This window comes from Lissotriton vulgaris, chromosome 4_1, assembly GCF_964263255.1.
Source record: "Lissotriton vulgaris chromosome 4_1, aLisVul1.2, whole genome shotgun sequence".
Classification (NCBI taxonomy): domain Eukaryota; kingdom Metazoa; phylum Chordata; class Amphibia; order Caudata; family Salamandridae; genus Lissotriton; species Lissotriton vulgaris.
The window spans coordinates 795894389-795909362 of NC_141691.1; the positions used below are offsets into that span (position 1 = coordinate 795894389).

General features: G+C 43.6%; 1 protein-coding gene across 2 annotated transcripts in view; it reads right to left on the bottom strand.

The window, feature by feature from the left end:
* Nucleotides 1-14974, bottom strand: part of DROSHA (drosha ribonuclease III) — a 692102-nt gene that overhangs the window by 166571 nt on the left and 510557 nt on the right. For both annotated transcript variants that reach the window (XM_086965123.1, XM_086965122.1), the window contains exons 20-21: nucleotides 12276-12335; nucleotides 11293-11392 (exon numbers count right to left, since the gene is read on the bottom strand). In XM_086965123.1, the coding sequence (XP_086821249.1) occupies nucleotides 11293-11392; nucleotides 12276-12335 (160 nt within the window). The remainder of the gene's footprint in view (nucleotides 1-11292; nucleotides 11393-12275; nucleotides 12336-14974) is intronic.

Consider the following 14974-nt stretch of genomic DNA (forward strand, 5'->3'; position numbering starts at 1 on the left):
AAAGGTGTGATATTTACACACAGTTAACCTCTTTGATGTCAGGAAATTTGCTGTTATCTGGAGGTGGTCCACAGCTGACCATGGTTAGCCTGGTTTCAACAGCATGATTTTGAGTTAGGGAAACACTGGAATCTCGACCTCCAAATGTGTGCTTTCACCATGCCATGACCTTCATGAACACTTAAGGGGCACTGGTGAGTTCGAAGGGCAGCACAGCAAATAAAAAATGCTCCTGGCCCACGTTGAACTGCAAATAGCAGCTGTGGGACTGTATGACAGTTACATAAAAGTCATCGATTTACGAGTCTAAAGTCATTATCCTGTCACCTGGATCCGGGTTAGAAAGGACCTGTGTCAGCATGTGTATCTTAAATGTTTCTTTCTGCAAAAAGGCATCCAGAGAGCAGAGATCTCTAAGTAGGACGATGGCTTCCATCCTTCTTCAGCATATGGAAATAGTAGAATTACTAGCCAGTTCCTGCTTCTAGGACTGGAACCCACTCTATGGCTCCTCTGACCAAATGAGCCTGCACTCCTTGGAGCATGATCAGCAGGTGGTTCTCTGAAAGATGCTCTGATGCAGAAGGAAGGCGCGCGGAGGGTCTGAAAGAATGCTAGAGTAGAACCCAATTGCACAATCTGAAGAGACCATCTGTCCAATGTTATGGTTTGCCACTAGTGGAGGAAATGTCAGAACCTGCACACCATAGGCTGGCTGTGTGCCACTAGTGGCAAATTAAAGCAGCGAAGAGGCAGCAGCAGCAGGGGTGGAGAACTGGGGCGATAGTAGGTTCCAATGAACTGGATGTAGTCTACTGGAGCCACAATCCTGAATGGATGATGTGGGGGAGTGGACATTGACACCATCTGTATGCCAATCCTCTGGAATACCCCAAATGTTCAAAACTGTTGAGGCAACTGACGTGCAGGAGTTGAGATACCCAAGGAATAAGGCATGACTCAGCTCACTTCAAATCACTCCAGGGCAGAATGTACCTTCTTGCAAAACAGGCTGGAGCCATCAAATGGCGGATCCATAAGGATGTCTGGACGTCCCCTGGGAAGCCCGTTGCAGAGCACCAAACTCATGCTGATTGCTTGGCCCAAGCAATCAGTAGTGTCCAAGCCAGACCATGCTACATATTTTGCACATCCTCACCATCTTAAAAAACTTTGAACCTGAGAGGCCCATACGTCTTCAGGAACTGCTGGTAATATTTCTCTGACCATGTCCTAAAGAGCAAGAGTGTAACAACTTAGCAAACAGCTGGTGTTGACTGACCTCCAGGCAAGGCTCGCTGACGAGAACATTTGTTTTCCTGAATGACTCAATCCTTTTTGAGTCTATGTCCAGTGGCGTCGTCCGAAATGTATATGGGTTCACATTGAATATGAAAGCTTAGACGACCAGACTCTCAGGATTATGATGTTGCACCAGTAAAGCAAACTGCCTGTTCACTTGAGGGCAAAAAACATGGTCTTGCCCAAGTGCCCAGCAATGTGTCAGTGAGGACTTCATTAAAAGGTAGGAAAGGTTCAGAGGAAACCTGTCCAGGCTGCAGTACCTCTATGAGCAACTTAGTTTTGACATTCAGAGAAGCAAAGGATGCACTCTCTTCCAAAAGTGGCCTGGAGAGGGGAACTTAACCCAGTGTCTGCCCAACTGGCCTCTTGTAGCGCCATGTACAAGTTGTTGTCATCATAATGTGGGGAAAATTCATCCTAATCCTCCCCATTGTTATCGCCAAATGGTTGAGACTGATCAGAGTCTGATTCAAACAGCAGATGGAGCACCTCAGGTCGGCCTTTTGGCAAAGGCAGTGCTCCATCCAAATCAGACAGAATGGGAACCAGGGCTGTCAGAGTGGATTCAAGGCGTGGTCTCGTCGAGGTCTAGATGAATTTGATTTGCAGTCTGAAACCACTATTGGTGGAAGGTCCTCTTCCAGGACTGCCATCAATGTCGAAGGGACTGACGCAGAGCTTGGTGCTAAGACTGAGTCACCTCTGAAGTTAGGGTCTGATTCACAAAGAGTTTTATGAGTAGAATCCTTATGAGTGCGGAGTCTTCACACATAAAACAATAGGACTGTACTATGATTTTAGGTATGGAGACCCCACACTCCTAAACATAGTACTCATCAATCCCTTTGTGAATTAGGCCCTCAGTGTGGAACCTGAGGCAGGTTTAAGGGACACAGCAAGCAGTGAGAACGGATCGGCAGCAGTAAACAGTCTAGATGCACCTGCAGATTATTGAGGTCCAAAGGGGTGCCAGAGGGAACCAGAAGAGTGCCAAAGATGTGCAGCATGGGCTCCCTAAAGCCCTTAATTTGCTGCTATGTCACTGGTGGGCCTGGGAATTGGGGCTGTATCAAGATGAGCTATGGAATTGGCTCCTAAGTGAAATGGGAGCCAGAACGAGTGGCACACAGACTCCACTGCACCCTCTCTTGAGATAGAGAGTCGCAGGATGGGGACGGGTTTCACTTGGCTTTCTTCTTTTTCCTCTCTGGCTTAGATTTAGACTTATCTAAAGACTTTGATGTGAAGAACTGTCGCTGGAATGGCTTCAGGAGTGGGTACGAGTCTGTGCTCCCGACCGGAAGCAGGAAGTGTGGTTTCTTATGATGTTTCACCATGTCCAGCTTTAGTTCTTTTTTCCCGGATCACCTTCAGCTTCATGAAGGTGCACTTCTGGCACATTCGTGCCCAACCCCTAACACTAAAGGCACACCTCTCACAGACATTTGTTTGCAACAGTCCCAACAAGGTTTCATCCCTGTTGTCTCTGGAGGGGATATGGTTCCTTGCTCTGGTTATAGAAAAATATTTGTGAAAAAATCTCATCACCTAACATGAAGGAAGAGTGAGCAGAGCTCTGGATCAGTGTCTGAAGTGCAGAAAGAAAAGAACGGATATGGGCGTGCAGGGTAGGCTCTTATATGTCACTCCGCTGTGATTTCGGAGGCAGAACAAAGTAAATGTGGAGTTGAAATGTGCCATCTATCAGTGCTGGGAGCAATATAGTTTTAAAATCTTCCGGATATAGTCTGGCGCCTGGAGATATTCTAAAGGTGAGGAATCAGTGGATAGAAGTATCCATCAAAAAGTGAGGATGTTATAGCAGACTGTTAAATGTGATGGTTAAACTAGGAGAAAAGATTAGGAATAGAAGAAGCCATCACTTTGGAAGAACTTGAAAAACCACAAAAACTGGCCGAGATGACAGCCAAACTGATGCTGAATAGGCTTCTAGTTCCTCAAAATAAATGGTATCCTATAAACAGATCTGAGAACAGCAGAGATAGTTCTAATTCATAAACAAAGACAGCCTAGGTATAATTGCACTTCCAGTGGTACAATTTCATTATTCAATAGAAAAGCAAAAAATCCAAGTCAAGGTAATCATAAATAGGCTGACACTACTGCCAACTAATTTGGCTCAACAGGAATAAACTGGATTGGAGCCACAAAGATCTACCAGATCCAGTCTAGCACCTCTATGCAACAATCTAGCATATTCCTGAGTGGATGAACCCACAGATATAAAGTCACCTGATGCAACCAAACCCATTGATTCAGTTGAATGACCGTTTATGTTTCGAATCCTGAAAAAAGGGGCTATACACTTTTTGGTTATCCTCAAGAAGGTTACTGTACTATACAGCGATGGCTGAGGAGGGATCAATAAAACACAATTGAGGACCTTCTCTATACATCAAGGAACTAGGCAGGCATGTCTCCTAACCCCTGTACTGTTTGCTCTGAAAATAGAGCCTTTGGCAGGATGGATGTGCAGACATGCCCTATTAAGGGGCGAAGTGGGCCCATGAATAGGATTAAAGAATTCTGTTGCATGCTGACACAAATTTCAGTTGTATTCAGAGTACCCAGACAAATGCTACACCAGACTCAAGCATATATTTGGAAACAACAGTCACTACCCAGGACTCATTATTAACTGTAAAAAGTTGCAGTTTCCCATGAGACATTGGAACCCAATAAAGACGCTTCCCGTCCCACTCAGAATAGAATACACGCATTTTAGACATGTGGGAAGATGGTGTCAACTTATGACCTTCTGTCCTCCAAGGACAATCTAGAACACTATTGCTGAGCCACCGGCTGCCGGACGTGAAGCGAAGAGGAATCCTTTCTAATACCGTCTGTACCCCGACGGCACCTATTGGTGAAAAACACCACCTGAGCTGAGCCTGTAGCTGAATGCGGGCGTTTGCTGAGAGCTGTTTATTGCTCGAACGACTAAGTGTATGAAATAAGGAAAGCTGCTTAGCGCCAAATCGCAAACGCGATCAAGCCGACTCTGGTTTCCGGCCCTGAACCTACCACAACGCTGCGTTATTCGCACTTCAGAACGTCTCCATACCTAGGACATCTAGAAGGGTCCGAAAGCTTCTCTTTAATTTAAAAGACCTGCCATCACTCTCCGGCAGGACTACTTAAGCGGATTTGGGCCTGAATGCCAGAGTGCCTGGATATCAGAAGCATTTGTCATACTGTCAAGTACCACCCCCTCTCCTTTTCTTCCCCTGCCCTGACAAAGGTGCGGCCAGTCTACAGGCCTGGCACCGAAACGCGCGTCGGCGTTGAAACAACCTGCCCTGAACCTATAATCACCAATCCCGGCCTACGGCTGAGAGGACTGCTCAGGATGTTCTCAGAGCATTTTTTCTTAAATCTTATCTGAGTTGAATGAATGAATGAACCTTGTACGAGAATGACTGTTTGTGATTTATGAATGTGTTGAAATTTGAATGCTGGAAGATTGGGTACTGATGGGGTGTGTGTTTTTTATCCTGTTATATTGAAATGTTATAATAAATGATTATGTCTATATGTACTTTAAAAACATGAAGAAAATAATAATAAAAATGATATATTTTTCATAAATTTGTTCCCGTCTGAATCTAATGTGGCACTGACTCCTTGGTGAGCGCTTAAATGGGTGACTATTGAAAGAAATTGGACTCTACAAGAGCCTATCTTTGATTAAAAACGGGGCAGATCAATCCTTTTCTCTATTTATTTTGAACCGTAGGGTGGAAATGTCACATTTAAAAAAACTTCCCTTTTTATTAGGGAGACCAGCACTACACAGAATGATTGAGTTGCTGAAATGTACAAAAGTGATACCAAATACCCCATAAGTTGACCTGGAGGGATTGTTTAAGATCTGACCAGACCCCTACTTTGAGCAGATGCCCTCCCAAAAATAGCACTAAAGACCCTGCCAAGTTCTACATGAGGGAAAAATTGTATTCCCAGATTAAAACAATTATTTTGAAGCAGTCCAATTAGATACGGTCGACGACCGGCGTGTGGGGGGGGGGGGATTGCACATGCCTAGATGAACTGGCCCTTTGAACTGACAGTCATGCTATAGGAAGCAACATGGGGGCCCAATTATGAATGGAAAGCCACTTGGCGCATTAACCCTGGGAAAACAGGAAACATAATTGGGATAGAGGCTGTGTGAGAAAGTGCCATCTTTCTTGCATTGGTATGCCCCCACTTTTTTCTGACTGCTGATGTGTTTTGACTGAGTGTGCCCTAGGCTCCTGCCAACCGGGTACCCAGGGACTGTGTTCCTTCCCTACAATCTGTGTTGAAACAAAACCGAATTGGCATCTCTGGCCACCTATTATCCCCTAGTAAATGGTACCCTAGGTAACCAGTGCATGGTGACCAGAGAAGACCCCTAAGGGCTGCAGCACTTATTGTGCCATCCGTAGGGGCCCTGTACCTTGGTACCCACACACTGCCTTTGCAGGGTGAGTGCCTAGGTACAGAACTAAACAAAGAGTCGACATGGCACACATCCCTGTGTGCCATGCCCACAAACCCACTGCCATGGCATTCATCAGTCACCCCTCTAGCTGAGTGCCCTATGCCAGTGGTGTGGGCACAGGTGCACGAGCACTGTGCCCCTACAGTACCCAGGGCCATTCCTGGGCACTAAGTGCAGTGATGCCATTAAGAGTATATGGTGCTGGGAGGTTGTCATTATGAACTCCACAGCACCATAATGGCTACGCTGAAGTTTGACAAGGTTGGTACCAAACTTCTCAGCACATTAAACCCACACTGATGCCAGTGTGAGATTTAATGTAAGATGCACCAGAGGGCATCTTAGAGATGCCCCCCTGAAAACCTAACCTACAATCCACGTCTGGCTGAGTGGCTGCAGAGGCTGCCACACAGCAGACATGTTGCTAGACCCCTGGGTAGGAGAGCCCCGGCTCTCCTGGGCCTGCAACAATGCACATCCTGGACAAGGTGCTAGTTCTCCTGCCCCCACTCGTCTGACCCCCACTCTGGCGGGAAGACTGGCGGGAAAAACTACGTCAGGAAGGGGGGTGTGCCAGTCTGTGCCATCCCCACCCCTCAGGTTAATGAGACGAGGTGAAGCATGACCCCGGGCTCCGGCCATCTTGAAGATGGGGAGCCCTGCCCAACCACAGCTAGGCTTCTGCCCAGCTCCCACAGGAGAGGAGCAGGCTAGTGGGTGTACGCTCCCCAGGCGCCCCTAAGTTCAGTGTTTAGGGGCTCCCTGAACCTTCCTTCCTCAGATCCAGATTTGAAAAGAATAAAGAAGATCAAGAAGATGACCCGCCGTTCAGCTGCTAACAACAGGACGACAACAACTGACTTGGCCCCAGCCCTACCGGCCTGTCAATCCTGGAACCTGCTCCTGCTTAATCATGGGGACTCCTGCGGACAGCAACCTTGGGACACCCGGAGGACCTGCCTGCCTTGACCCTCTTGAAGACTGGGATTCCCATCAGCAGAGGCTCTGCTGCAACAACCCACCTGGTGCCAACCAGGAAGCTCTGGACCAGCCCGCTCTGCACCTGCCGCGCCCGGGGTGGACCCAACCAAACCAAGACCACAAGGACGTCCCCTCGGCGACTGGGACCTGAAGACCAGTGCCCAAAGACCCTCCTCGACGAACCAGCCGACGCCTGCAGACTCAGAACCAGGTGCCAACCCAACGCGACCAGCCGAGGGTAAGCTTTTCCGACACCCAAAGATACCCCTGCACCCGATGCCCTACAGCCCCCTGTGCCTCCCTTTGGGGTACCTACCTGTGCTCCAAGATCCCAACTTACCTCTCGAAGTGCTTGTCACCCCTGGAGAGTCTCCGTCACCGAGCCGGCAGCCTTTGTTCCTTTTTTACCTTTTCCTATTGGAGAACATTGAGCGCCCGACGGCTCAAAAGCACCCTGCACCCAGCTGCCCAAGTGCCGCTGGCTGTGACCCCTGTTTCCTATCCTACTTCCCGCCTTGCCCTGAGCAAGTGACCAGGAGCCCAGCTCCCACAGCCGCATGGCCTGCTAGTCAGCAGCCACCAACCGAAGGCCCCCTTTCCCTCATTGGATATCATTGGGCCTACCTACCCCTGCACCCGGCCACCCCTGTGCTGCTGGGATTGAACTAACTGTACTTACATGACCCTGGGGGACCCCTGGGTCTACGCCCAGAACCCTAACTTCACCAACCAAGTACTCACCTGGAAACCAGTAACTCACTTACCAGCCATTGGATAAAGATCTAATTGTTTTGCGCCCGCTTCTCTATTGAGCCCGATTATGGCGTACACCCGAGCTATCCTGCTATGCAGACTGCCTAAGAGAAGTCATGAACTTGCAGGGTTCGCACAAAATTGTTTGGCTTGCTAGGATAAAAAAGCTTTTAATGGCTATTGGTTTTAATATTGCTTGGGAGTCCGGTGTCTCGGTGTCAAAAGTGGAAATTAAGAGAGCCTATTGGGCATGGGTAGATGCTCAAGATCTCAGAGCTACTGACGTGGGGAGGTTGACAGACAAGTTCCGCTTGCACAAGACAGTACATCGTCTTGAACCCTATCTGGACTTCATTAGGAAACCCAGACATAGGGCACTTTACATTCAGTTCAGAATGGGAACTCTTCCCGTTCGTGAACGTACATGCAAGTGGAAACCACCCAATCAAAAACCTGTTTACTGTCCATTTTGTACTGGTGTACCTGAAACTATCCCGCATTTTTTCTTTGTATGTCACGCTTATGGCAAACCTAGGTCGAAATAGTTAAAACCTGTCTGGCGTCAGCTTGAGACCACAAATTATTCTTCTGCCCTCAGAATTTTGCAGACAGATCCTAGCACCACCCTAGCTTGCGGGGTGGCTAAATTCCTTAGTTGGGCGTGGGTGATCAGACTGAAAGACTTACGTTGAATCTCTAAGGTGACATCTTTTTAACTTTGAACAAAGCTGTAACTGGTTTAATACATTTTTATTATATTTGTATCTTTGTCAAAGATTTTTTAATGTATATTCAAAATGAATTGTGATTTTAACTGTAGATGTGCTTTTTAAGATATTTTATATCGAAATAAAGCTTTGTACTACTACATTGGATAACATTGACCAATTTTGACTCGAAAATTGTCTAAGTGTGAACTTTTGAAAACTGAAAACATTCATATAAAATCACCCACAGTCCGTATTCCGAAGTACTCACCTGTGATCAAGGGAGAAGCCAGTACTGTACTTTTCAGCCCAGTACTGAACCGCAAAAGTAATCCCTACTTGTTTTACTAGTAATCTGTATTTTCTCCATAGGAACCCATTGTCTGCTTTTCTATGAAATTTCTTCTAAGTGTCTACTTTTAAAAACTTGAAATATTCTTTAAAAATCACACAAAATACTGAAACGTAATTACCTACCTGTTTTGAGTTAAGACCCCAGCGATGACCCTAGGAGACCAGTGCTGGATTACAAAAGTAACGCGATCATACTTTACCTGCAACCTGAATTTTCTCCCATTGAATAACATTGGCAGATTTCCATTTAAAAGTTTTTAAGTGTGAACTTTTAAAACAGCTTTATATTCATGAAAATTCACTAGAGTAACTAAAACGTTTTTGCTAAACTGGTTTCAGCTTAGACCCCAGGACTGAATCTAGGATCTAGTTCTGGAACTACTAAAGTAATCTGTGTAGTAATCAACTGTACCTACATGTGGAAAACCCATTGAGCTCAATGCTATAGTGTGTTTTAGGATTGTGTTGCTTACTACCAATACTGTATTAAATGTGTGCACAAACTGTATTGCTCCTTTGCAAAGTAATTACATGAGAGTACTCATAACTAGAAAAGTATATTTTTATAACTGTTGGTTCTAAAAATAAAACAACTAGATCTGTGGATATAAAAACAATTGGCATGGAGTTCAGTCCTTGAGTGTGTGAAACCTTTTGCTGACTGAGTGTGTACAACAAATTCTTTACACTGTCCTCTGGTACTGCCTTACTGCTCAACCAAGCTACGACTTTGGAGAGTAAGATCAGTTCTGACTTTAACCTCTGTTAAACCTCTGGGGTTGGTGGACTCTATACACGCTGTACTTCATTCTAGACCAGTATACATAGAGCCACTTTCTCACAGGCTGAGCACAGTCAGACCCCCTTAAACACCGTTCTCTTTGGTTGCCACCAGACTGAGGCTCATAAGCGTGTTAGAGGATTATACAAATTGAACACTAAGCAAACTTTTAGATAATTACAACTCAAACATATATTGGTGGCAGGCATTGATGCAGATAATGGAACAACTGAGAATTGACTATTAGAAATAAGACTATTATCACCCATGTTTAGAAAAGCAGTACCCTGGACTTGTACATCTTTCTGACGAATACACACAACGTCTTAGCAAGCCTAAAAAGTAGATGGAAATGTACTTGCATGTGATTGAGGGCATCACTTGGGTGAGAAGCCCATAGATATCCCAAACAAATATCGATAAAATTCAGTTTTATGCTAGTACAGCTAAAAGTCCTGCACAGAACATACCGAACAAGGGAACTACTGTACAGATATATACGGGTAACAGATGGTTTATGATTGAGGGCTGCAGGCTCAAGGGTGCTGTACTCCACACACTGAACTTGTGCACAGCTAGCAAAATATGTTTGGCCATAGGTGAGAATTGGAGGAAACTACTGGGATAAATATAAACTTAAACAGCACCACCTGGATTCAGGGAGCCTGGAAGGCAGCAGACATGACCAAATAACAGGGACTGATCGATTATCAGGGCATAAAGGTGGTCAACTAAAAAAACACAAAATGACATGCGAGTCTTGTATTACAATGGCTTTCCCAATGGCGCTTCAACATTGACTGGTGTATGACAACCAAAAAAAGTGGTGTAAGAGTTGTAAATGTCCTAACAAGCCTAAAAGAATTTAGAGGTTGGGCCAGCCCTTATGTGCACTAAAACAATGGCAGCCATATAAGAGTATGTGGCAACAAAAAAATCATGTACTGTGCACTTTGAGTGAATTTGAAGACCAAGTTTGTATATAAGGTTGTATGAGGGCTTGGTGCCTCATGCCAAATTTACCTCTGCTTACAACTACATTGTCAGATGTTGCCACAGCTATAAAAAAATAGTAGAATGATTATCTCACACTCACAGTTTAGTGACACAGAATATGTGTAAAGAACGTTCGACTCTGGTATAGATTTATTGCGTTTATATAATAGAAAGCACAATGAAATGGTGTTAAAAAACAGAAATGTAAATCAAGTGAGCCACAATGAAGAGTTTACAGACCATTCACAATTAACAGAAGCCTTTCCTAATTTTTTTTTTAAACATACTAGAAAAAAAGCCCAGCAACCTGTCAGCACCTCATAACTTGTAGCAAGTGACCGCCAATTGGTGGACAGAGTCAAAGTAAATACTACTGAACTATACCAGCCTCAAAGAACAGGTTTGGAAAATCAGAATTAGATAAAGAGCTGAATTCTCCCTCACTCAAGGTACCTTGAAAAAGGGGCAGTTAAGCCTAGTCCACTCTGCGGTTGCAACTAGAAAAACAAATAATGGAGACAGACTACTTTTTTGTATTTGTTTGTGAGCTACTGAGGTCTGTATGCACCGGATTCCGAGACTACCAATGAAGATTCACAGACCTTGAATCAATGAATGACCAAATGCTGTAGAAAAACAGAGCAAAACCAAACTGGAGGCAGGTGTAGAACTCGCTTCTTCGGGTATCTGGTAGGAGCTGGCTGTTTGGGAAAGCACTATTGCTAGCATAACACGGAATTATGTTTTTTCCGACACCAATGGAAACAGCGGCTGGACGCAACAAACAGGAGGCTGTTTTATGCTGTGATCCATGAGATAGGGGAGTACAAGAGCCGGGCAAACTGGACATGTGGACTAAAAAAAAGAACATGTTATTGAAACAAATATTTACATTAATTAATCTGTACCTCAGCCAACATTGCAAGATGTTGGTTCTGGACAATAGCAGTGCGATAGGTTGCTAGACCACCTTCTTCAAGGCCCGGAAACAAGTAGTACAAATGGACGCTGAAATGAGGAACAAAAAAAGTGAGGACACTGCATTTTATCACAATGAGATCTAATAAGTAGAGGGTCAACATTACTCAAAATTTAGGGGACATATTGGGGTGTTCGAAACAAAGTGGTTACTGGTCAACTGACACAATGAAAACCTGTAATTGACCTGAGAAATGCATGCTGCTCTGGAAAAAAAATATTTCAGTGGAGAAAAATAAAAACATTAAAAGTATACTTGAATTACATTTCCAAATGTGGACTTGCAATCAGGTATACACTTTCTATGAATAAACATTATAAATTTGAGTAGTCCTGTAGAAGTTTGAATGTAAGTTTTCTAGGAGTACCGCTTTAATTCTTTAAGCTTTATAATAAAGATGAGCATTTGCTCCAATAGATTGACTAAATCAAAGGGAACAAAAGTCACCCTTTTTTGTGACCTTTCTTTGCAAATCAGGTCCAATATATTTAGATGTAAAGATGGACCCACAGTGAAGGCGGCAATTATCTAATGACTAGCCCAATATAATAATTGGAGGGTTCTATAGCAGCACTTCATACATATTTATGGGACGTTGGGTAGCAGTAATCAAACAGTAGGTTCCCATTTACATGGAACACACCCCACTCAAGAACCATTAAACATTCAGTGACTAGAGTCAGACAAAAATGTAAAGGAGAGCACATACCCACATTGCTAGCCTATAGCTATTTAGAAGCAGTTTTTCATGGCTGATTCAACAAACCTGAAGGCACCACTGGAGACAAGTGCCCATTTCTATGCATATTCTATAAAATGCCCAATTGCACACAGTGGGTTGAATTTTTCTGATAATATCGTCATAGAAAAACTTTAAAAATCAATTTCAATATAAGGCAATACAAAACTTACGTTGTTAAAAATTCAACAACGGCGTCTCCTAAAAGCTCCAAACGTTCATTGTGGCTAATCCTGAAGAAGCAAAGAGGCAAATGATAGAGAATCATAACAAAGCAACAAAATATAATGAACCAAAAAGCACAAATTAAAACACTGATAAATGTTTTAGTACCCAGTCTGTATACAAGAATGATAATCCTCACGAGATAAGCTAAATGTATTTCTGGTGCCAAAGTTTGCTGGCAGAGGGCACAGGTGTGCACCTCAATCACACAGACAAGACAACAAGAACAAATACAAAAGTTGTCTTGTTTTGTAGCACCAAGGCACCATTCTTCACCAAAGAATCTTTACTCACTGTAGTTAATCTTGCAAACTAGTCCTCAGTCCGCCATCATTCAGACTCATGGGAGGTCCTAGCTAGAAGACTGCACAAAGGAACATTCTTTGGATTGTAAACAAATTAAATAATTCAACAGTGCGAGAGCAACTCGTTTTCTCACCTGGTAGTTTCAGATCCATCTCTGCCTGCAATCTCCTCCACCACAACCTTCCACTATTCTCAATGATCTTATCCATAAACAGAGACATTGGGTAAATATCTAGCCTGAAGAGCTGGGTTAGGGCTACAGACTGCCAGCGCAAGAATCACTATAATGATTACCTAGTGCTTCTTGTTATCCTAGTAAGTCTTTCTTCAAAATAATGGGAAGATTTTAAAGCAAGAGAAAGCTAATCAAGGAAGAAAGCCTATCTATAATAAATTCAACCAAACATGATATTCCGGAAGGTTTGGCTCAACTGCCTGCCTCTGTGCCAACCACTCTGGACCACTACTTACAAAACGCACAAGCAGAAGCCTACGCTGCTTACTTGTAGGCAATATACAAGCGTGAAAATGGGCGTTTAAAATCTTTAGATGATGCCTTAGTCCAAACAGTCGGAGTATGGATATTCTCTGGGAAACTCGCCTTGATTTATTTCTCTATGTTGCAAAACACCGCCAACTGAGCAGTTTACGTCTTGGAAGGTTGCTTCTCTGGAGGGTCTCATTCAAGATAAGAAGCAGCCTGTCTGCCAACTGGTAAATGGCCTTGGACCGGTCCACGTACAATCGGACAGACCTGCAGATACCAATCTCTTGTAATGCTCAACTAGCATCAGAGATGTGGTTAGGCAAGAAGGAAGTAAATAAGATCTCCTAAGTTGATAAGAAAATCTGAGAAGGTCTTAGGCAAAATGTGTCTCAACCAATCAACCACAGACTAAGTAGGCCAGGAAAGGCTGGAAATAGTTAAGAGTCTGCAACTGCTTATTCGTTTAGAGAAAGTTAATGATCACAATAAAAACTATCTTCCACGTCACCAGTTTAAGTACACCAAAGGCCTAATTTGATCTGACATACAAACCAAAACGGAATCATAATTGATCTCTCCCTCTGAATGAGGCTAATTAAGTGGGAAAAAAAAACAAATGCAGGAGCCCATTGAAGTGGTGTTTCACAATTATGCTTGGTCAAGAAAAACATCTTTATGGGACTTTTTAAACATTTTGTAGGCCCTGCTCTAGACAAAGCTGAAAGACAACCTGTACTACGTCATCTTATACTGCCTCCTAGCAGAGTGTTTCTCAAAACCTTTGAGAACCTCAAATGCCCACGCATTAGCTCCTCTGGAAAATGGTCAGGAACATCATCTATTGTAGGCAAGGGTTAAGAGGTAAATATTATGAAAAAGGTAATACCTCCCTGGCTAGGACTGGGTAAGCCGGCAAGGAAGGAGAAAGTGAAAGAGTCAGAGCGAGATGAGGAAGACAGGGAGAGAAAATCTGTGAGAATAATTTCACCTAAAAGGATCTCCAAATGTATGCGACATATAGCAGATGTTGTGACTTTTGCTACAATTACCTCAGATTAAAAGCAAGGAGTTACTGAAAGAATGGCAGTCACTGCTATCCAAGAGACAAACGGACATGTTTATTTTCATTGGCATTTTCAAGTGCTATTTCTAAATTGCTTCACATGGCAGACAGGAGAGAGGATTCACATTTGTTTGCAAGGAACATACCAATGCTGGCTGAGGCAATACACCTTGGTGCTTGAGGACCCAAGACAAACTACCAAAAGGCTAGGAGATAGCATGTCCCCATCCATACACCAGTACCAGGGAACACATTTGATGTGAATGATTCTTGACTTGATTGTTGGAATAAAACTTTGCAATCTTATGGTCTTTGATTGCAACTAGAGAAGGGGGGGGCATATTTCAAGGCTGGAATTAATAGGCTGAATTATACAACATTAGGATAATATATGTACAAATTAAATGCAAAATAAGAGAATAGGTCATCCTCGGACCAACACAAATGGTTGATTAAGCTAGCTCTACAGCTTAGGATATGGCTGATTGCTCATGCAAACTAGGTTCAATATGAAGATGGCTACAGCTGGGTCTTGCATGCTCTCAGTAATACCAAAGGGACGATCTGAACACCAGTGATAATCATATCTGAGGCTCTCTGCCATCATCACACAAAGGTCTAAAAGTGAGAAATAAACTGACTGTCAGTGGGAAGACTTCTTTTAGCTGTGCATTCAGCAGGCCCTATGTCTACTCATTCTTTTATTCTTAATTTTTTAATTATGTATTGTTTTCCTCTGTTATAATTAAGGCGAAACGATTTATAGTTATTTTTATTATATATCTGTAATG